This window comes from Crocodylus siamensis, chromosome 5 (genome assembly GCF_052110815.1).
Source record: "Crocodylus siamensis isolate JL-2025a chromosome 5, ASM5211081v1, whole genome shotgun sequence".
NCBI classification, from domain to species: domain Eukaryota; kingdom Metazoa; phylum Chordata; order Crocodylia; family Crocodylidae; genus Crocodylus; species Crocodylus siamensis.
The window spans coordinates 12278824-12299646 of NC_143399.1; the positions used below are offsets into that span (position 1 = coordinate 12278824).

General features: G+C 45.5%; 1 protein-coding gene across 1 annotated transcript in view; it reads right to left on the minus strand.

The window, feature by feature from the left end:
* C8B (complement C8 beta chain) overlaps nt 1-20823 on the minus strand; it is a 32017-nt gene that overhangs the window by 6146 nt on the left and 5048 nt on the right. The window contains exons 5-9 of the mRNA XM_090048850.1: nt 18616-18748; nt 16391-16588; nt 13221-13461; nt 5652-5780; nt 4892-5055 (exon numbers count right to left, since the gene is read on the minus strand). Of these exons, the coding sequence (XP_089904976.1) occupies nt 4892-5055; nt 5652-5780; nt 13221-13461; nt 16391-16588; nt 18616-18748 (865 nt within the window). The remainder of the gene's footprint in view (nt 1-4891; nt 5056-5651; nt 5781-13220; nt 13462-16390; nt 16589-18615; nt 18749-20823) is intronic.

Genomic DNA, 20823 nt, shown 5'->3' on the forward strand with positions numbered 1-20823 from the left:
TTTCAGCACCCACTGTAGGAACATAGCTTCTGAATTAAATGAGAGTCTGTGTTTGGAGAGCTATCTCCTTAAGGAGACGATCCTCCAAGCCCAAAGGAAGGTAATCCCAATGAGGATCAAAGGGAGCAGGAGAGCACACAAGCCTCCATGGCTCACCAAAAGCATCCGGGAATGTCTCCTTGCTAAAAAGGAGGCTTACACCCAATGGAAAGAAGGGGTCATCACCAGGGAGGACTATTCTGTAGTTGCTCGGGGATGTAGGGGGGCAGTTAGGAAGGCCAAGGCAGAGATGGAACTGGGACTGGATTCCCAGATTAAGGACAATAAGAAGTCTTTTTTTAAATACGCAGGGGGTAAAAAGAAGGTCCCGGGTAATGTGGGGCCCTTGCAGGACACGATGGGAAACTTGGTCGTCACACCAGACGGCAAAGCTAACATGTGTAACGATTTCTTTGTCTCCATCTTCCTAAGTAGGGACCAGAACAGCCACCTCCCTGCTGGGCCCCCCTCGGGCCCCGGGGGAGGCACACCTGGGCCACGGGTTAGCGAGGATTTAGTTAGGGAGCTTCTGGAGGGGTTGGACGTATTCAAGTCAGCCGGCCCAGATGATCTCCACCCTAGAGTTCTAAAGGAACTGGCCGAGGTCATTGCAAGTCCCCTGGCACGGCTTTACGAGCACTCGTGGTGCTCTGGTGAGGTACCAGAGGACTGGAAGAGGGTCAACGTGGTCCCCATCTTCAAAAAAGGCAGGAAGGAGGACCCGGGAAACTATAGGCTGGTTAGTCTTACCTCAATCCTAGGCAAGCTGTTCGAGAAAATTATGCTGGCACACATCCAGGAGGGGCCAGCAGGGGACTGCATGCTTAGGGGCAACCAACACGGGTTCATCAGTGGCAGGTCCTGTCAGACCAACCTGGTGGCCTTTTACGATCAGATCACCAGATCATTAGGTGCAGGGGTAGCAGTGGATATAGTCTTCCTGGACTTCCGGAAGGCTTTTGACACTGTCTCTCACCCCGTTCTCATTAAGAAACTGGGGGGCTGTGGTGTAGACACCCACACAGTCAGATGGGTCGCCAACTGGCTGGAGGGCCGAACCCAGAGGGTGGTAGTGGATGGGTCCTTCTCAACCTGGAGGGATGTGAGCAGTGGGGTCCCGCAGGGCTCGGTCCTCAGGCCCGCACTGTTCAACATCTTCATCAGTGATTTGGACGAGGGGGTAAATAGCCCCCTGTTCAAATCTGCTAATGACACTAAGATGTGGGGGGACGTGGGCACACTGGAAGGATGCAACAGGCTACAATCAGACCTAGACAGGTTACAAGGGTGGGCGGACGAGAATAGGATGGGTTTCAACACAGACAAGTGCAAGGTGATGCACCTCGGGAGGAACAACCGGCACCATACCTACAGGCTGGGGAACTCCCCTCTTGTCAGCACGGAGGCGGAAAGGGATCTGGGGGTCATCATTGACTCCAAGATGAACATGGGCCGGCAGTGTGGGGAGGCAGTCAGGAAGGCCAACCGCACCTTGTCCTGCATCCACAGATGCATCTCGAGCAGGTCCAAGGAGGTGATCCTCCCCCTCTATGCGGCACTGGTCAGGCCACATCTGAGTACTGCGTCCAATTCTGGGCGCCGCACTTCAAGAGGGATGTCGACAGCATGGAGAGGGTCCAGAGGAGGCCACTCGTATGATCAGGGGACAACAGGGCAGGCCCTACGCGGAGAGGCTATGGGACCTAAACCTGTTCAGCCTCCAAAAGAGAAGGCTGAGGGGGGATCTTGTGGCCTGTTATAAACTAGTCAGAGGGACCAGCAGGCATTGGGGGAGTCACTGTTCCCCCGAGCACCGTCAGAAGTGACCAGGAATAACGGTCACAAGCTGGCAGAGGGGAGATTCAGGCTAGATATCAGGAGGCGCGACTTCACAGTCAGGGCGGCTAGGGTCTGGAACCAGCTTCCAAGAGAAGTGGTGCTGGCTCCTACCCTGGGGGTGTTTAAGAGGAGGTTAGATGAACATCTTGCTGGGGTTGTTTGACCCCAGTACTCTTTCCTGCCATGGCGGGGGGTCAGACTAGATGATCTGCTCAGGTCCCTTCCGACCCTAGAAACTATGAAACTATAGACAAGTTTTCCAAGAGGGGAACATTTTAGCCATTGCTAGCCACTTGCAAATGAAATGGACCCCTCAACAGCCCTACGTTGTGAATGAATTTATGTATAGAGGTGGCCAAAAGAATAGGGCAGCAACTGTATTATTTTTTTTAGTTTCTTACCCTCCGACTTCAAAACATCACTGAAATTTCAAAGTAAGGAAACCAGCTGGCTAGAAACCGGGAAGCACTGGCTGGGGAGCCCCAAGAATGAGCTCCCTCTGTTGCCTTTCTCCCTCCCATCCTGAAAACAGCAAGCACTGGCAGAGAGTCATGACTATTGCTATGGGAAACTGGCTGCAGGTTTGTAGACAGCAGCTAGATTGTCCTGCGCCCTGGAGCCAACAGTGAACTTCTGTTTGGCTTGGGGTAATGCTATAACTCAGAACGCTTTGTAGCAATTGTTCTGAGTTACAGCTGGGAGCTGCACTTCTGTCTGCACCCAAGTTCGGCACACACAGACTGGTTTAAAAATGGCAGAACCCGGTCTAAGATTTGAATCCCCACACCCCTAGCAAACGGCAAATGTGTTTCTCTGTTCACTATCCATCTAAAATATGCTGCTTACAGAAAACCATATCATTCAGATCGATTCCAGCTCTGGCTTTTTGAATGTCTGTAGCTAGTCAAAGTGTAGCCATTGGCATTCAAATGTAGATGGGCTGCAATCCTAGCCTGTAGGTTACCAGGCTGATACTGCGGTCTTTATCCGGAACATTTGAAGACAATGAGATGCAAAGGTATAACTGAATTGAGGGCACAATCTGAACACAGTGGTTATAATTTGGTAGAGCACAGAATCAGGTGCGACTCAGAGTAGGAGCTGGTACACAGACCACTTGCTGCTGCAACTGACACGGTAGCCAGTAAGAACATAGCTGGAAGGATCTCGTCCTGCGTCTGCACGGTTAGGAAAAAGGGGAGTTAAAAATAGTCCAGTGCCAGGGAGGAGGTAGGAAAAGTGCAGCCCCAGGACTGGGGCCAATGGCTGCGTTTTTCCAGCCCTGGACCTGTGCTGGGAACTGTACAGAAATTCAGGAAAGTTAGAGTGGTCTAAATATAACCAAGACAATCTAAAATGAGTGTGACTCAAAGGCAGGGTTACCTTTGATTGGGCTGGTCATTTTTAAACTGCTCTGAACTTCTGTACAGTTCACACCTAGATCCACCTAACTAGTGTAAGGTCCACACCTGGGGGAACTAAGTTGATCAAATGCCATTTTTAATGCAATCAAACCTCCCTCTAATGTCTCCAAATGTCTGTACCTAGTCAAGAAGAACCTTTCCATCATCCTCAATGGGCTGTGTTTTAGTCCTTTAATGAAGGCATTTACAGAGGAAATGTACCTCAGAATAAAAGTTAAGTATTAGCCCAAAACAAATAATTGGGTCTGAATACAGGTCTTGAATACCCCAATGTTCCAATGAGCTTGCATGATGGTATTTGTGTTCCTACTACAGGTATTCAGAAGTTCGGTTTCTTTTTGCCTTTCTACGAACAATTTTAGTGAAAAAAATTCAAAGGTCTTGACAGAAAGGTTGACAAGGTTCTTTGGGTAAATCTGATGTCTTTTTTTAGATCACTAGATCGCTAGATCACTCAGCCTGATGAAGGGTATTTGTACCCGAAAGCTTGCAAAAAATAGTTTTTCCAACTATTTGAGTTGGTCTAATAAAAGATATTGGATTTACCAAAAGAACCTTGTCTGCCTATTTCGTTAGACCAACCTGTATCATAGAAAGGTTCAACTTTTCAGTGGAAAAAATCAGCTAAAACCTTAGGACTTCAGTCTGGAAATGCCACCAGGGTACCATGGGGACTTATTGCTCAAATGCTTCATAGTCTCATTCTCCAATCTGAGACAATTATGGGCCACACTTTCCAGGATCATGCACATGGTCCTCCCTCTTCATCAGATACTGTAGCACATTCTGTGAGTCTTTACCCACAATGCATTTGGGAGATACAGTCTGCCTGGGGTAATCCAGAGAACAGAGGCTGAAATATAGCTTGCCTGAGGACCACCCCCCAGTGGCATTCCAAATCCACATTTCTGCTTTTCATGAAACTTCATGGCATGTGTGTACTTAGACTTTTCTTTAATTCTCTCTTTCTTTCTCTCAGCAAAATAATTTTGCCAAAATCCAAATTTTCCAGCAAAACTACACTTCACCACAAGCTTTTGATTAGCGATAGTTCAAACCCACTTTTAATAAGAGTCTTCCTTTCCCTTGGTAATGTTTAAGCAAACTTTAAGTGAACTAAATTTGATTTTCAAATTGATGACACCCAATGATCATATTTATTCCCTCTAATCTTTCACTTTCTCCTCCTTGGAATTTACAAGCCTTGACAGCAGCCAATCAGAAGCTGAAAACCCAGTACAATCTTCTTTTCCCAGATCCCAGTTGTTTTTTCAAATTTATGAAGTTTGAATAAATTGAACCTTCACCAAGACCGCTTGTTCTCCCAAAAACAACAGAATAGTTTCTATTAAGGACCTGGCAAATGCAGAAGGCAAGAGAGATTCAGAAGAAAGAAGCACATTTAATTACACTCTAATATTAGATGCCAGTAGGTGTATTTCTAATACAGCACAAATTACTTTCTTCAAACTTCAATTATCCCAGATTCCAAGTTAGAGACACCAAAAATTTCCCTGATTATTCACACCCCACCTTACCTGCATCCGTCCAAAGTCCCTCAGAATTGTATGGAGTATTTTTTATGGTACCTTCAGCTTTATAATTTCCGGGTTGTACTGCACTGCATCTCCCCACTCCTGCATTAGTTTAGCAGTTGGTAATTCCTTGTCGGCCAAAGCTGCGATATGCTCACTTCCTCCTCCACGAACAAGAGTTATGAAGTCTTGCACAAATTGCGTTTTTGTGCTACTGTCTACAAACAGTGTAAAGTGACAAGCTGTATTTTGAGATTTCTTCATGCATCGCAAATAAAATAAAATAAACCTATAACCAACTAGACGCTGCAAATTATGTGTCTCACTTAGAGGGAAGAGGAAAAGTAATCTTGAGCACATTATTAATAACAAAAAATGCTTCTATACCCATATAAGCACAATACCCTCTTTCATTAAAGAGAGATTGGGGTGACTCCAGTGGGAATGAGCACTGCAGGATTTACCCCATAGGTCTCCTTTGACATAATTATGAATGGAAAACCAACAACAGAGTCTTCCATAGATTTTATTGCCAGGAGCTCACTAGAATAATAAATCAGCTTCCCTCTGTGTGTGGGGCTACCTTGAAAAGCCCTGGGAAGCTTCAGCTGCTTTTCTTTGAGTAATGGGCTTTTTCCTGCTTTCATTAAAGCAAACAGTATAAGTTACATTTACCCAAATGGTGTGGAATCAAGCTCCATAAACACATAAAGGTCATTTCACAAACGTAAATACAGTTTACTCCTAAAATTGAGCGAGAACTGCCTTAACATTAAACAGGAAAAACAAAATCACAAGGCTATTTGTTGCTTACCTCCAATTTCTGTCAACATTTGACCACAGCCACCAACTGACAGACCTAAGTTCAGATAAGCTACTGCGATATTAACACCGACGTTAAATCCTTTTTGTGCACAGGACTGGACGTCACTTAACGAGTAACCTTAAATGAACAAAACATCACACCTTTACTGAAATAACATTCCACTTAAAGTTTTTGTTAATGACTTCTCCACTCAAGACGAGACATTTAGGGCTTGATGATACTCATAAGAAGTGCCGGACCCCTTAACTCTTGACATCATCAATGGAGTTGACTACACTGAAGATCCTGCCCTTAGAAAGGGAAGAGGCCCTTCTCAGGTGTTAAGTCATTTGCTACCCCCTAAATCAACAGAGTAAGCAGATCATACATCATTTTGTTTTGGGGGTTATGTCAAAATGAGAATTTATGCTTTGCTTTACAAGGCCAGGGATACTTTCATGTTAGGTGCTCCCACAATACCCAGAATGCTAAAAAAAGACTTCTAGGTGCTACTAAAATTAAATACATAAAATGAGCTCTGCAGGTGCGTGTAGTTGTGCGGAGACATTGCTCCGACATGCTGGAGCAGACTCAATCATGAACGAGGCATGCCCTCGGTGGCTGGGCGAGAGGGGGGCATGGTAGTGGCGGGAGCATGGTGGCAGTGACGTTAAGTGGGAGCTCCCGCAGACGCCGCTGGTGCTGTTGGCAGCAGGGGGCGGGGGGCAAGCACCGACTAGGGGTCGGCAACTACCCACAGATGCCACCGGCGGCATCTGAGGTGGCCAGCAGTGATCGCAGACCGCCCACAGATGCCACCGTAAGGGTTGCACTGCCATAGTTTCATAGTTTCATAGTAGCTAGAGTCGGAAGGGACCTAGGTAGATCATCTAGTCCGACCCCCTGCCTTGGCAGGAAAGAGCACCGGGGTCAGATGACCCCGGCAAGGTGCTCATCTAACTTCCTTTTAAAAATCCCCAGGCTAGGAGCCTGCACCACTCCCCCTGGAAGCCAGTTCCAGGCCCTAGCCGCCCTGACTGTGAAGTAGCGCCTCCTAATATCTAATCTAAACTTACCCTCCGCCAGCTTGTGACCGTTATTCCTGGTCACTCCTGGCAGCGCACGGGGGAACAGGGACTCCCCCAATACCTGCTGATCCCCCCTGACCAGTTTGTAGCAGGCCACAAGGTCCCCCCTTAGCCTTCTCTTGTGGAGGCTAAACAGGTTCAGGTCCCGTAGCCTCTCCTCATAAGGCCTGCCCTGCTGACCCCTGATCATACGAGTGGCCTCCTCTGAACTCTTTCCATATCGTCCACGTCCCTCTTGAAGTGTGGCGCCCAGAACTGGACGCAGTACTCCAGCTGCGGCCTGACCAGTGCCGCATAGAGGGGGAGGCTCACCTCCCTGGACCTGCTCGAGATGCATCTGGGGATGCATGACAGGGTACGGTTGGCCTTCTTGACTGCCTCCCCACACTGCCGGCCCATGTTCATCGTGGAGTCAATGACGACTCCAAGATCCTTTTCCGTCTCCGTGCTGGCAAGAGGGGAGTTCCCCAACCTGTAAGTGTGGTGCCGGTTCTTCCTCCCCATGTGCAACACCTTGCACTTATCAGTGTTAAACCCCATCCTATTCTCATCCGCCCACCGTTGCAACCTGTCAAGGTCAGCTTGTAGCCTATTGCACCCTTCTAGTGCACCCACATCCCCCCACATCTTAGTGTCATCAGCAAACTTGAACAGGGTGCTTTCTACCCCCTCATCCAAGTCACTGATGAAGATGTTGAACATGAACATGTACATGTGCACCTGTGTACACCCCCTCTGCATTACCCCGGACTCAATTAATCGAGTTGGCCGGAGTGTGCTAATCAGTGCTCTCCAGCAGCCTATGCGTGTTGTGTATTCAGGGTACCTGCACTTCAAAATGGTGAACAAGCTTTAGTTGAAGTGTTCCCGTCACCATTTTGAAGCAAGCGCAGGAAGCTGAATACATGAGAGGTTGGGGGCGCTTTAATTAGAGTGGCTCTCAGAGATACTGTCATTAAAGCACCTCCCCCCCAGCTGGCAGAGCACATGTAAAGACAACCTGTGCATGGAGTAGAAGCATATTATTATGGGAAACAAGGGGCTAGAAATGAAAAGATCTAGGTTTTCAATCCAGGGCTGACATTAATTCACTGTGCAATGTAGGAAACCCAACTCATGAAGCAATCAAATCTAGTGCACACTCTTAAAAATTTAACCTGTGTGTCTCAGTACCTTATCTATAAAACAGAAGTAGTGATGCATTCCCATTAATATTAAGCACCTGGATATTTGGGAAGGAAAAAGATTAAAAAAATTCATCATCATTATAAGTACTAACTATTGTTGCATGTATTACAATTACTGGCTGACTATGGGTGAGGCCCCTCCCTGCTTCTCAGATTCCGAATCTATAAAATGGAGCTGGTAATACTCAGCTATGCTAAATGCATGGAGGTGTGATGAGAAGCAATTAATTGTTTATGGAGCGTTTGGAAATTATCACTGAAAGTTTCTACAGAAGTGGTAAGTATCATGATAGTCGTTATCCCAGCTCTAGAGGAGACTGTCACTTCACTTTCACAAAATCTGTGCCTTTTAAAAACATTTTCAAAATCTGCTATGTAAACAGACACTTAATGGGCCACAGCCGCTCCTTCTTTGGGGTGGATTATCCATGGTTTCTATTTAATTACTCTGATCATAAACAAACAGGAAAATTCTCTACAGTTGAATTTACTAATCTTCACTAATGCCTGTAAGATCTGACACAAATTGTTGGAATTTGCACGAGTGACTAAGCCTCAATTCTTCAAAATATTTTTATTTGAAATTAGGTGCTTCTGCCCTCAAGTGGAAGGCTGAGCCAATGGGTCCTACCCTGCACTAGCTGGTGAATACAATGTTTATCATACAGAATGGCTTCAATGAGATTAATTAGGACAGTACAAGCTGTGTCCCATTGAGTTTATTTGCTGAATTGATCCTGAATGAATTAGCAGTTAAGGACCCAGTTCAGCAGCACACTATTCTAGCTTTATTTTAACACATCTATAGTTTCACTGGAGTTAGATATGTGATTAGGTACTTAGCCTAACGGGCATCTTAAGAAACCCCCACCCGAAGTAATATGCACTCCCCTTCACTTCACCAGCAATGACAGCCTGCAGTTATTCAGTTCTTCCAAGAACTGCTGTATGCACTGAATACCTTCACAAGACTTATTTGCAGAGCCACAACCATGATGCTCTCTCAGATCCCTACTTGAGACCCACCCCTCTCATGACATACATGGTAAACTGTCCAATGATGGTGGGGAGGTAGATGGTCTGCGTAGGGTAGTAAATGGTCTGCAAGTGACTATCTTTCCCCCAGTTGTCTCCTTCATAAATTAAAACCAACTTTTTAACTTCCAAGATCTGCATTTTGCTAAGAAAAGATGTACCATCTTAATGGTTCTGTTCGTGCCATTTACATGTCTACCCTCCCCCACTCTCCTAATATATCATAGTCGAGGGTGTCAAATAAATGGCCCACAGGTTGCCTGTGGTTCATGGAGCTGCACAAACCAGCCCCTGGTGCCCTTGTCACACATAGCTCCTACACCACTCATCTAGCCTCTGGACCCAGATGAATTTGACACTATTGGGCACGTGTAGATGAAACAGGGACCCTAAATTGAAATAGTGGGTTTTAAAAAACACCACTTCAATTTAGGGCTGATTAAACCCCTGTGTCATGCACACATCCCACTGACCTATCTGCCTCTCCAGTGGGGGAGGAGAGGGCGAGCTGCCTGCAGGAAGAGCAGTCCATGGGCTGCAGGGCTGGGGCGGCTGGTGCTTCCCTCCATGGCAGCTGCGGCCCGGCCCCCCAGGCAGCATCCGCCCGGAGGCACCCGGCTTGGACGGTCCCAGGGGGCACTGCAGCCATGGAGGGAAGCACCAGGCCCCCATGCAGCTCAGGCAAGCAGGCAGGCTTCAGGGTGGGGAAAAAAAGATCAGGCTTCCCGCTTTTCTTGGGCAAAGTCTGCCTTCCTGGGCTGCTGCCAGGCTGCCTGCATGGGCTTCCTGCAGAGTCATGGAGCTTCATGGAGCCCACTGCTTCGCTCTGCAGCCGTAGGGGCAGGAAACTAAAACTCTTCAAAGGAATTTTAGTTTGGTGCACCCCAAGTCATTTAAGGCACATTATGCCATTGAATTTCCTACAGCGGCTGGAATTAATGCATAATGCGCCACCGAGGCATGCAAATTCTGATGCCATTTAAGCAGCGCAAAAGCATTTAGCCTGCTTTAAAGTGTCATGCACACACACCTCTTGTTTCGTGTACACACTGCCTCCATTGTCTAAAATTTGAATCACAGAATCATAACATTAGAAGGCATCTGGTCCAAGTCCCTGCTCAAAAACAGGAACACATCAAATTTTTAACCAACCTTCTTTTGAAAACCTCCAGTAAAGGAGGTTTTACAACTCACCAGGGGAAATTTGATTGTAAGGTCCTTTTAACAGGGACTGACTATAAATTTGTAAAGACTCTATTTATTTTGGCAAGTGAAGTTTAGTTTTCATTTCTCCATAAGGCACAAGCAAATATCATGTAGCTTGCAAGACATTTTGTGAAAATAAGGACTTTTCAGAAACCAAAACAACCTCACGACAAATCAGTGCAGAGGTGGCTGGGAAGGTCATCATGCTATCACCAAAGCTTGGTTAACAGGTGTCTACTGCAAATGAATCCATTATAATGGAATGGCTAAGAAGTAAGTTTCTTAGATTGTAAGCTCTTTGAGGCGAGGCCATCTTTTTGTAGGGTTGTAGTCCATAATCGGAGTTCTAGCCACTAACAAATTAATAATAATAATCAGATATTGAAAACTAAGCTTCATGCTTACCTTTGTTCATGTCTATCTATGTGCCTTTTTAAACAGGCACAGTCATGCATGATATGTTACCCCTCATTTTAAATGTCCTAAACTGGCAAGGTTTATATCACTACTATATTATTTCATCATGCATGCACTTTTATGGAGAAAAGCAGCATGATCTAATGGTAGTCTGGCTGTCTGGAGACCTATTTACTGCACGGTCTATTCCTGGCCATGCCACTGTCTTACCTTTTGCTTTCAAGCAAGTCATTTCATTCTGGGCTGCTGTTGCCTGTTCTTTCTCCTGATAAGCCTCGTCTATTTAGATTCAATAAGCATCTCTCATGATGTAGATGTACAGATCCTAATGCTGCCAAGTCCTGATTTAGTTTTGATCAGATATGTGCCTCTATAAAGAAATATAACTAACACTGGGTCCAACCCAACACCCCAGCTCTTGGACCTCCCTAAAATTTTGAACAACTGAAATCCAGATCGAAATTCGGTGCCTTTGGGGCCTGATACCATATAGCAGAATCTACCGAGTTACTAAGCAGACGAGTAAACAGACTGAGTGTCTTGCAGAACAGTCCACTGAATACTTTTGCAAATAGGCAGTTCCTCCTCCTCCCCTGCCAGGGAAAACATAAGCGAGCACGGCTATTGATCGCTGTCACACAGCTCTCTTTGTCCTACACAACAAACATCAGTCCTTGTAAAAGAAGTCCAAGTCAAACAGCAAGAGCGGTGTCAGACAAAAGAGTCATCCAGTAAATTATTGACTGTTTTCTTTACTCCTGCACTCCGGAAAAGCTTTGGAAGCTAAAAGAGTTTCAAAACTGTCATTTGAAAGCGCCAGGAAAAGAACGGAGACTGGGATTTTCAAGGCTTGCCTAAAACGTGCCTGCACAGCTCTCATTCATTTTAGTGTCTAGTCAGCTTTGAAAACGTGTATGTGAAAATATTAACTACAGGGCCTGTTTCCCACCCCCCACTCCTACGTCAGTGGTTCCCAACCTTGGGGTCGCAATGATAAAAAATGGGCTTGCAAAGACAACCACAGATTTTCTCCTTTAAAAGAGAGAAAAGGCAGGAAGTGCTGGGTTCCTTTTGCAGGCTGGCAGAGTTCTAGCCTGCCAGAGCTTGCTTGGTGCCAGGGGAAGTGAGAGGAAAGTGATTAGGCACGCGGCAGTATGGAGAGTAGCTCCCTCCAGGTAAGTCTATGTGGGGGGGAGGAAGGGCAGATTGAGGCCCCCATGGTGAGGAAGAGAAGAAGGGAGTGGGGCAGGGCTGAGGACTCTGCCCAGCTGGGCACCCTGCCCAGCTGGGCACCATGGCGCATGGGTCCAGAATGTGGGGCTTGGCTGGGGAAACAGGATGGAGCCATGGGTGGGGTGTCTGGTGGCCAGTGTGGGGTGGGAGGGATGACTGGCTCCCCACTGCTGTGTGCATTCCCAGAGAGGAAGGCATGGGGGGGCATGTGCCCCCCAGATTTGTGTGTGAGGTGGAGGTGGATGTGGGCCGCCTGTTGTGGGCTCAGGACTCTCCACCCTGCTGCAGCAGAGCAGGGGCCTCTGCAGCAGAGCAGGGTGCAGAGGCTCTGCTGCTCCTGGGAGCCCAATGCTGGCAAGGCCACCACGGTGAGGCACTCCCTGCCTGCCTGGCAGCAGCGGGAAGTACAACTCCATGTCATCACCGCTGCTCCTGCCAGGCAGGCAGGGGGTGCCTCACCATAGCAGCTCGGCCAGCGTGGGGCTCCTGCCAGTGGTACTTAGCCTTCCTGCCCTCCTGTGCTGGATCCCACCTGCTAGGCCGTGGACCCCCCAGAGGAAGAGAAGCAGGGCAGGGAGCTCTGAGCCTACAGTGGGCAGCCTGCATCCTCTTCTGCCCATGGGCTCCACTCTGGCTGTGCCACCCACAGGCGGAGGGGGCAGTGGGGGAGCCAGGCTTTGCACTCTGCTCTGGATGCAGCAGCTGCCACCGGTCATGGGAAGAGGCTGGGGCTCAGGTACTGCTGGGGGGCAGGGGGCTGCAGGCCCTGGTCCCATACACTTGGCAGCTGGGGGCAGGTCTGGGGGTGGAAGTAGGCTGTGGGTCACAAGTGAGGGGTATCAGTAGGGCTGGGGGTGTGGGAGGGCTGAGGGTGGGGAGCTATGGGTTGGGAGTGAGGAAATGGAGTCATAAATGGGATCATACTGAAGAAAAGGCTGGAAAACTGTCCCCTAAATGATGCCAACATTTTGATGCTCCTGGATGTTGATACACAAAACGCAGAAGGCCGCTGGAGCATAGTGATTACCACGCTCAGCAGACTCGACTAATTGTAATTGTAGCACGGTGGAGCCGCCTCTGCACTTGTGTACAGGCTTTTGATTGAGCACAGAAGGGAAGAGCATTTCCTTACACACCTATTTCCTGTAGATTTTCATGGAGACAATCCTATAGGCATCAACAGTTTTCCCCTGTCTCACCTCCTCTCATTCTTAGGTTTACCTCGTCTCTACCATTACATCTGAATCTCCACTGACTTCTCATTTGGAAGCTTCTGTGGGTTCATACGGTAGGGAGGCAGTGATTGGTGTTCCCCCTCTATTTTTGAGTCCTTAATGTTTGTTGAAGCGGAGGAAGCAAATCCCTTAAATAGCCCTTTCCCCAAATGCCATGTAAATAGTGGCTACACATACCTGCCTTTTGGAGCTCATCGCCATTTATAACTAAAGTATATTCATAGGTGCCTCCAAGAGTAGCTTCCGTGATGTAGTGTGTCCCGTAGTCCCTGTAGAGTTCTCTGTATTCCCCATAGCTGTACTCCAAAGGTAACTGATGGAGTCTCTGCATGAACTCATAATGCAGCATCACATCCCGAGACTTCAGCTTGTATTGAGCTACATCCAGCTCAGATCGGGCATGAACAAATTTGCTGGACTACATGAAATGCAGAGACACAAGAGCATCCAAATGAAATGAGGCCTCCAACCTACAACACGCTGTTGTTGTTTGGTAACAAAGAGTAAACAGGTCAGGACCTTTCATTGAAACTGGTTTTTGTTGGAAAATAAGAATTTGACAAAACTAAAAATTATATCGGGGAGGTTTATCAGGTGTGTTCCTGAGAAGAGGAACATTTATCAGCCGTGCAGTTAAACAGCTGGCAAGAACTAGGCTGGTTTACAACAGGGAAGGATGAAAAGTGGAAATCAAATGATGTTGTGTGTTCCCCCAAAATGAATGCCATATAATTGGCCTAAAAGCTATAAATTAAAGTGCCTCCTGCCAGCTTGAAGTGTATACCAGGCCACAGCAGTGGCTCAATCTCTAAAGAAAAAGAATACAAGAGTATTGTACTGCCTGCCTTGTTCTCTTGAATGATGAGTTCAGTAGACATATCACATCTATCAAAATGAAATGGCTTGTGCAATTCTATAATTAAACCACTGAAGGCTGGCTAGCAGTTTTCATTTTATATTACTGTCATCACAGCCCTACAGTAGAATAGCTTGGTTTCTTTGTTTGCATGATCATTTTCTGAAGTGACAGCTCCTGTCTTGCTTAACCCACCTAACAATGGCATGGCTTTTAATGTGCATGATGACATCCTGTTGTGATTTCAAGGACAGTAGTCCTTCACTGCACAGACTGTTCTCCAGACAGTCTATTCATAAGTACCAGCATCCTGAAGCCTTAAAAATCTCATGTAGTTGATCCAACAAAAGATATCACAAAACAAAGCTTGCTCTAATCATAGGTGGCGACTTTTATTTTTGCTGGGGCAGGGGCCTAGGATCATGTCCCCCCGGCAGCATGGCCAAGCTAAGCAGATGCAGGCTGTCTGCTATGGGCTTGGGGCTCCCCCCGACCCTGCTGCATCTGCCCCTAACCCATGCATAAATTTGGGGCTCCCCAAACCCAGTCCTTGGGAGTGCAGGCAGTGCGGGCAGTAGCAATACCCCCCGCTCCAGACAAGCTGCCCATGGCTCTGTCCCACTCCTTGCCCTGGTCCCAGGACCCATGCACCACCCTGGCTGGGCAGCACCCCCTGGCCTACCCCTTGCCACACTCCTTCCTCACCATGGGAGCCTTGATCTGCCCTACCCCCCCAGACTTACCTACAATCAGCTGGGGGAGCTGCTCTCCACTGCTGCCTGGGGCTGTATTCCTGGCCACATGCATGTGTGTGCACACAAATGCAGGTGGCACCCCCTGCATCGCACTCCCTGCAGCCCCTTGCAGAGGTCCATAGCAACCTGGGTTTACACGTCTTCAATTAGGGAAGGGTGGTCACCCTGGCCTTTTCCCGAGGGGGGCCAGGGCCCTTGGGCCCCACATACTCAGCACTTATGGTTCTCATACTTTCCCTGGACCATCATGCTTACAAACTCTACGACTCTGCTGAAGGAATGGAACAACTTTTTTGTGGGAACTCAGAGCTATTCAGTGGACTTCAGCTGGTAGGATGCATGACACTTCAAAGTTTCAGGGCTCAGTGTCTAAATGACATTCTCTCCTGAGTGGTTTCCTTTGAGGTGTTCAAATTTGAAGGTCAGAGCTACTTGCTCCCCCGAAAGATTCCCATCTGTGATTACATTTACACTGCTGTTCACTATTGTGCTCGGCATGTTTCTGCTGATGTGCTCCTGGGTTGGGGTGGGTGCCACGATGCACAAATTGCTTGGCTAGGCTACCTGCTAACTTACGGTTACTAAAGCCACCTTAGCAAAACGCTTAGCATAAGCAATATCATTTTGTGCCTTGACGTAACTAACGCCACTAATAAAAGCAAAGCAAGTGAGTCACAGTTTAGGATGAGCTTTTTTATAACTCACACCAGCAAAAAGTTAAAAGAGGATGTGGTTTAACAGTCCTAACAGGAAGATGACAGCTATGAAAGAAGATTGGTATGGCATACATACAGAAGAGAACTATAAAACAGAAGTATATAAAAACCTCGGGAAAAAGACCCTTAAAGTTGGGGAGAGTGATATGCAGGAAAAGAAACAGCCACTATTCAAACCCCAGTGCAGTGATGGATGCCTGGCCAGATGGTTTCACTGTATGCACTGGAAGACTCAAGGAAGAATAGGTATGCTGCCTCTTAGGGCTTGCTTAAGTGTTGCTTTCACAGCCTTGCTTAAATACCGGTATTGCTCGTATGTCCAATAGGTTAGGATTTAAGACTGGAATAGCCTCACTGGTCATTTAATTCCCATTCACCCAATGCCTTAACTAAATTTAGTACAGCAGCACAAGCCACATGAGTAATCATTTCAATGGTTGGGATACCAATGTCACTGGGCGCAACATCTGGTAGTTCATGTGTGGGACTGTTGTGCATTATTGGTTCTTAGCCTACTTCGATACATGATTGCTCTTTGAAATCAAAAATATAATTTCTACATCCTCCCCTCCACAACACTGGTATCAGCCTGCCACTTTCACTTTTTATTTACAACAAGGATCTGTTTTACCAATCCTTAGCTTTAAAAACTGGTGTAGTTCTACAGATTTCCATAGACCTACACCATTTTCTGATACCTAAGGGTCTGTTCCTGTACCTACATGTTTATTTGAATTGGTCTTCAGTGCACCTATTCTTGTCCAATCTTAGAAGCTAAGCAGTTGTGGGCCTGACTTGCATTTTGATGGGAGACGACCCAGTAATCCCAGGTGTCATAGGCATAAACCAAAGACCTGTGGTTGAACACTTGGCACACAGACCATAGGAAATGAATAATTGGAAAGACTTCATCATAATTGCTGAGCTGACAGACAGGAACACATGCACGCGCAGATTAAACTACATATATTCGATGTTAACTATTAATCTGAACAGAAAATTAAGTAGAACATTGCTTACTGTGCTAGAAAATCTTTTCACTCTCCGAATAAACTTCTTGAACCTGTTGTCATTAGAATTGTATCCAAGTTCAAACAATTTTGGTATTTTTATACCAAAGCTAAAGCTACTCTGTGAAGCTTTTGCCTGCAGGATATTGTGATCAAAACTCGAGTAGGATTCATATTCAGTCATTGTAAATTCATATTTTCCTTTGGTCTAAACAGAAAACAAAGCAAGAAAAAGCATATTTTATTTTCCACATGGTGACTGCACAGCTGAAATAGAAGCAGGGAGCACTGTTACATTTGCAACAAATATACTTGTGAATTAATGATCGCACCTTGAAGATGAAAAGACTTATATAATTGCTAAACATTATTATTACTACTATTGCTATTACTTCAATAGCGCTTGATTCACAGTAGAGGTTAACAGAACACAGAACCAAGCTACCATCTCCTCTGGATTGCAATTACTCATGTATGCCAATCATATGCCAACCGTATGAAATCTTAGACGTCGGTGAAGTCTAAACAAGTTTAAAATTGTAAAAGGAAAAAGCTTTCTTAATGAACAACACATATCAAATCACACTAGCCTATGCACATCATTAAAGTCAATGGATGATGAGATACAGCTTTGATGCCCATTAAAGGTGAGGTAACAAGTGTGGAGATGAGTTGGGTGCAAGCGCCTGGTGTTATTAAAGAATAATTTGCACATTGGCAGCCTCCTTTCCCTAGACAGATCTCAGGGCACTATACAAATATATTTTTTTAAATTAGCTGCATAATATCCAGTGGAGGTAGTCACTATTGTTCCTTCTTTTCCAAGGGGTTCATCAGGACAAGGGATGCATCATTAAAATCAGCTTGAGTTTCGCTGCTGATTTCAAGACAAAAAAAAAGATCAAGCCTGTAGCAAACCTGCCCAAGCTCTTTTTGGAAGTCTGAGGAAAAACCAGAAGTTGATCCCAGATTTTGCCCTTTCCACTCATATGCCTTAACCCGGAAGACCCATCCTTCCCATCAACAAGGAAGCATCTCCTTTCTCTCACAGTTTTCTCTCTAAGAATCATGTTCTTTATATTCTGAACAATACTATTACTATTACTCCTTTATACAGAAGCGTGGCACAAGGCTGGTTCATGGACTGCATCGAGCCTTGAATGCCAGAATCAGGACCTGGGGCCTGGCACTGCCCCTTCCCACCCCTGCATACTGGGATTGAGCTCTGAGGCCCAGCCCCACCCCTACTCAGCCCCATGTGCTGGGATTGAGCACCCAGTCCAGTGTGCAGGGCCTGGGGCTCTCCATGGGTCTGAAAAATTCGTAGCAGGGAAGCAATGCCACCACTTCCCCACCACCGTATTTCGGGACCCATGGGCTGGATGATCGCTGGGGCTTGAATGTTCCTGTTTAGTGCATCGCTGCACAGTCTCTGCAAAATAAAGTTCACTCGCTTTTAGCTGATCAAGGAAACTACTAAATCTAACGGGATAAGTGCATTTACAAAAATGTACTTTTTTATTTTTACCCATTATCTAGGCAATAATAAGACAATACATACTTGTGAGTATTAGAGAACAATAAACACTTATGGTCCCTGCTTCAATGACAGCCCTTTGCACTCTTAAAAAACCTTATATCTGAAGACTATGTTGGATTTTTCCAGAGTTTTCTAATTATAAGATACTGTAATGATAAAAGATTGTAATTATAAAAGGTAACCTCCAGCATTTTTTAATTCTGTTTTATGTACCACACTGTTTATAGAGGCTGCAACATAAGAACTGGTTTTGGCCATTCTTTTCTTATTCGCTTTTGTTATAGAGTGCCAGGCAATATAGTTTTGCTCTCCCCCCCCCCTTTTTTTAACAACATCATCACTTATATCAACACTCCTCTAGGGATGGGGAAGAGATTTTCAAAGGCATAAAAGAGAGTTAGGCATTCTCACTAAAGTCACTGAGAGCAGGATAGCCCTTTGTGCCTTTGAAAATGTCCCCTAGGATTTAATAATTAACATATGTTCTCTCTGCTGACTGCAGCAGAACAGAAATATAGAAAGATTTCTCATAGGTAATACCACAGTTATTTGAAAACTGGAAAATATTCTCTATGAAATGAAAACTTTTTAAAAGTAGGTCAAAATGTAGTCCTAAACTAGGGAGGCTGTGTTTATATTAGGCACTGAAATTAGTGAAAATCTCCTTTGTTTGCACTAATTAACCTGAGACTTACCTCTGGGGAGTAGCTTTCTACATTGTATGGTTTTCTAAATCTGGTGTCCATAACGTAATGGGGAGAACACGCACCAGCATAATATCGATGATCAAGAACCAATCCTTCCAGGTTGTTTGTAATACCGTTTACCCTATATTGGATGCACACAAGTGAAACACATAAGGTTTCTAGTTTAGTTAGCAGTGCAATACAGGCTGTGACCAAGAAAGGTAAGACATGTCATTTTCTTTATCTTTCTTTTGCCCTAGTTCATTTGGGGATTCTACCATCAAAACTTTCCTTTCTTCAACCATTCACTCATGTATTGTTGCAAGTCTGTAGATAATATTAACTACAGGAAAAGAAGTGCATCTAATCATCTGGGTTGGTGTTGTCTCACCAGTGCTGGCAAAATTTGTAACTCACTATTGCCAAAAATGTTAGTAAAATTAAAATTGTGATGAAAAGTCAGGGTTTGGAATAGCTCTCTGACAAATGACAGTAGAGACAAGGATCAACAAAGTATGCACCCAGGCAAACCCCTTCACAATCACTCCATACTTTCCTAGATGACAGCGGGAATCATAGTGTATTCAGATTATTCATTCTTTTTTTGAATAACCAAATTCAGTTTTAACCCACATTTCTTTTTTCTTTCTTTTATTAATCGCATTTTACCCTTGTTTTAAATTATAAACCCTGAGCAAGGCTTAACCTTTCAGGGTATTGGGACCTATTAAGACGTGAATCAAACGTTCATTGAAGCCAATGGAAAACTTTCTATTGACTTTACAGTAGGTCATGGATTAGACCTTAAGTCTTTCTGTCCACAGTGAATGTTTAGTATGGCAACTTTTTTTTTAATCAAAGCAAATTTTTTTTGTGTGGTATGTGGTAACCTGAGGTCAGAAAGAATAATTATCCATTACTATCACCTAAGGGTGAATGCCCCGTGTCGCATAGTTACAGGACAAAGCTCTAATTTGAATGCACTCACATTCAAATGGCAGTGGGTGTCACTGGTGGAATATGCCCCCCCTCCCCTACCCCCACCAAAAGTAGTCACTTTCTGAGGACCCATACCTGTCACATAGTGCTCCAGGTCTTTGTCATACTTGCTTCTCATAAAAAAAACCCCCACCTCACATAATAATGTTTCTTAAAGCTGTTAAATTAGCTGCAATTTTAGAACAGTGAAAAGCATTCACATTATTGAGCAATTGAGGTTTTATAGAGATGAGAAGCATACTTCTATAATTGTTTGACAATCTTAAAAATTTTGATGAAAGTTTAAATGTACTGTTCTTCTCAGCAGTTCTGTCTTCAGACAGCTAGAAATGATCGTTTTCCCTTGAATGCGATTTTGCAGTAAAAAGCAAGTATACCTTTGGTATGCAATGGGATTAGGTGACTATTTTTCCATGGTAGAGCCTGGCAGGCAGTTACCAGGCTCCGGTCCAATGGGAGCTAAAGCACTGATTCAGATCAGGATCTGGATGTTAAATACCCCAAAGCTTAGGGTGGCTTAGATGGGGGAAGAAATCTTGCCCCACTGATGTTAATGGCAAACGTCGCATGGTCATCAAAAGGGACGAAATTTCATCCTAAGGGGTTTTGGTGCAGCCCATTACAAGTACAAGCCACCTGAAACAAACACGAGCCACCTGCAAAACAAATGGATCTTTGCCCTGGTGCAGCGTTCAAGCAAGCCAGCATTTCAGGACATCTGGACACGGGGTTTTCGTTTGGAATATTCTCTTCTGCAACTGTGATACTCTCTGTTCAAAAAGCAACTCCTCACCGGCGTGGTTTTAGAGCCATGGTTTTGAACAGAACTCTTCCCCATCTCAGAAAGGCCAGGCGAACTGTTTCATACAAACTGAATAGTTTTCAGGCCAAGGTCTAATTTCATTTACACACAAGTAAAACTGAGGGAGGAGATCAAACTATAAACCTTCCCCACCCACGTGCTGTCTCAGGTGTCCCATGGTTCAAATAACAATCACCTGGAGCTTGATGAGAAGGTTTTGTTCTTTGATCCCTCCCAATGCAATTTGGGCAAAATTGTCCCATTTCAATAGAAAATATGTAAACATGGCGGCCCATGTATCAGTACCCTGGCTACGCCTACTAGCAGGCTAACTCTTTATGAAGTACAAATGTGTCATTCATTCAGTGCATAGGTTGCACACCAACACCTTGTTGACTGTTATTCATTACTAGGGG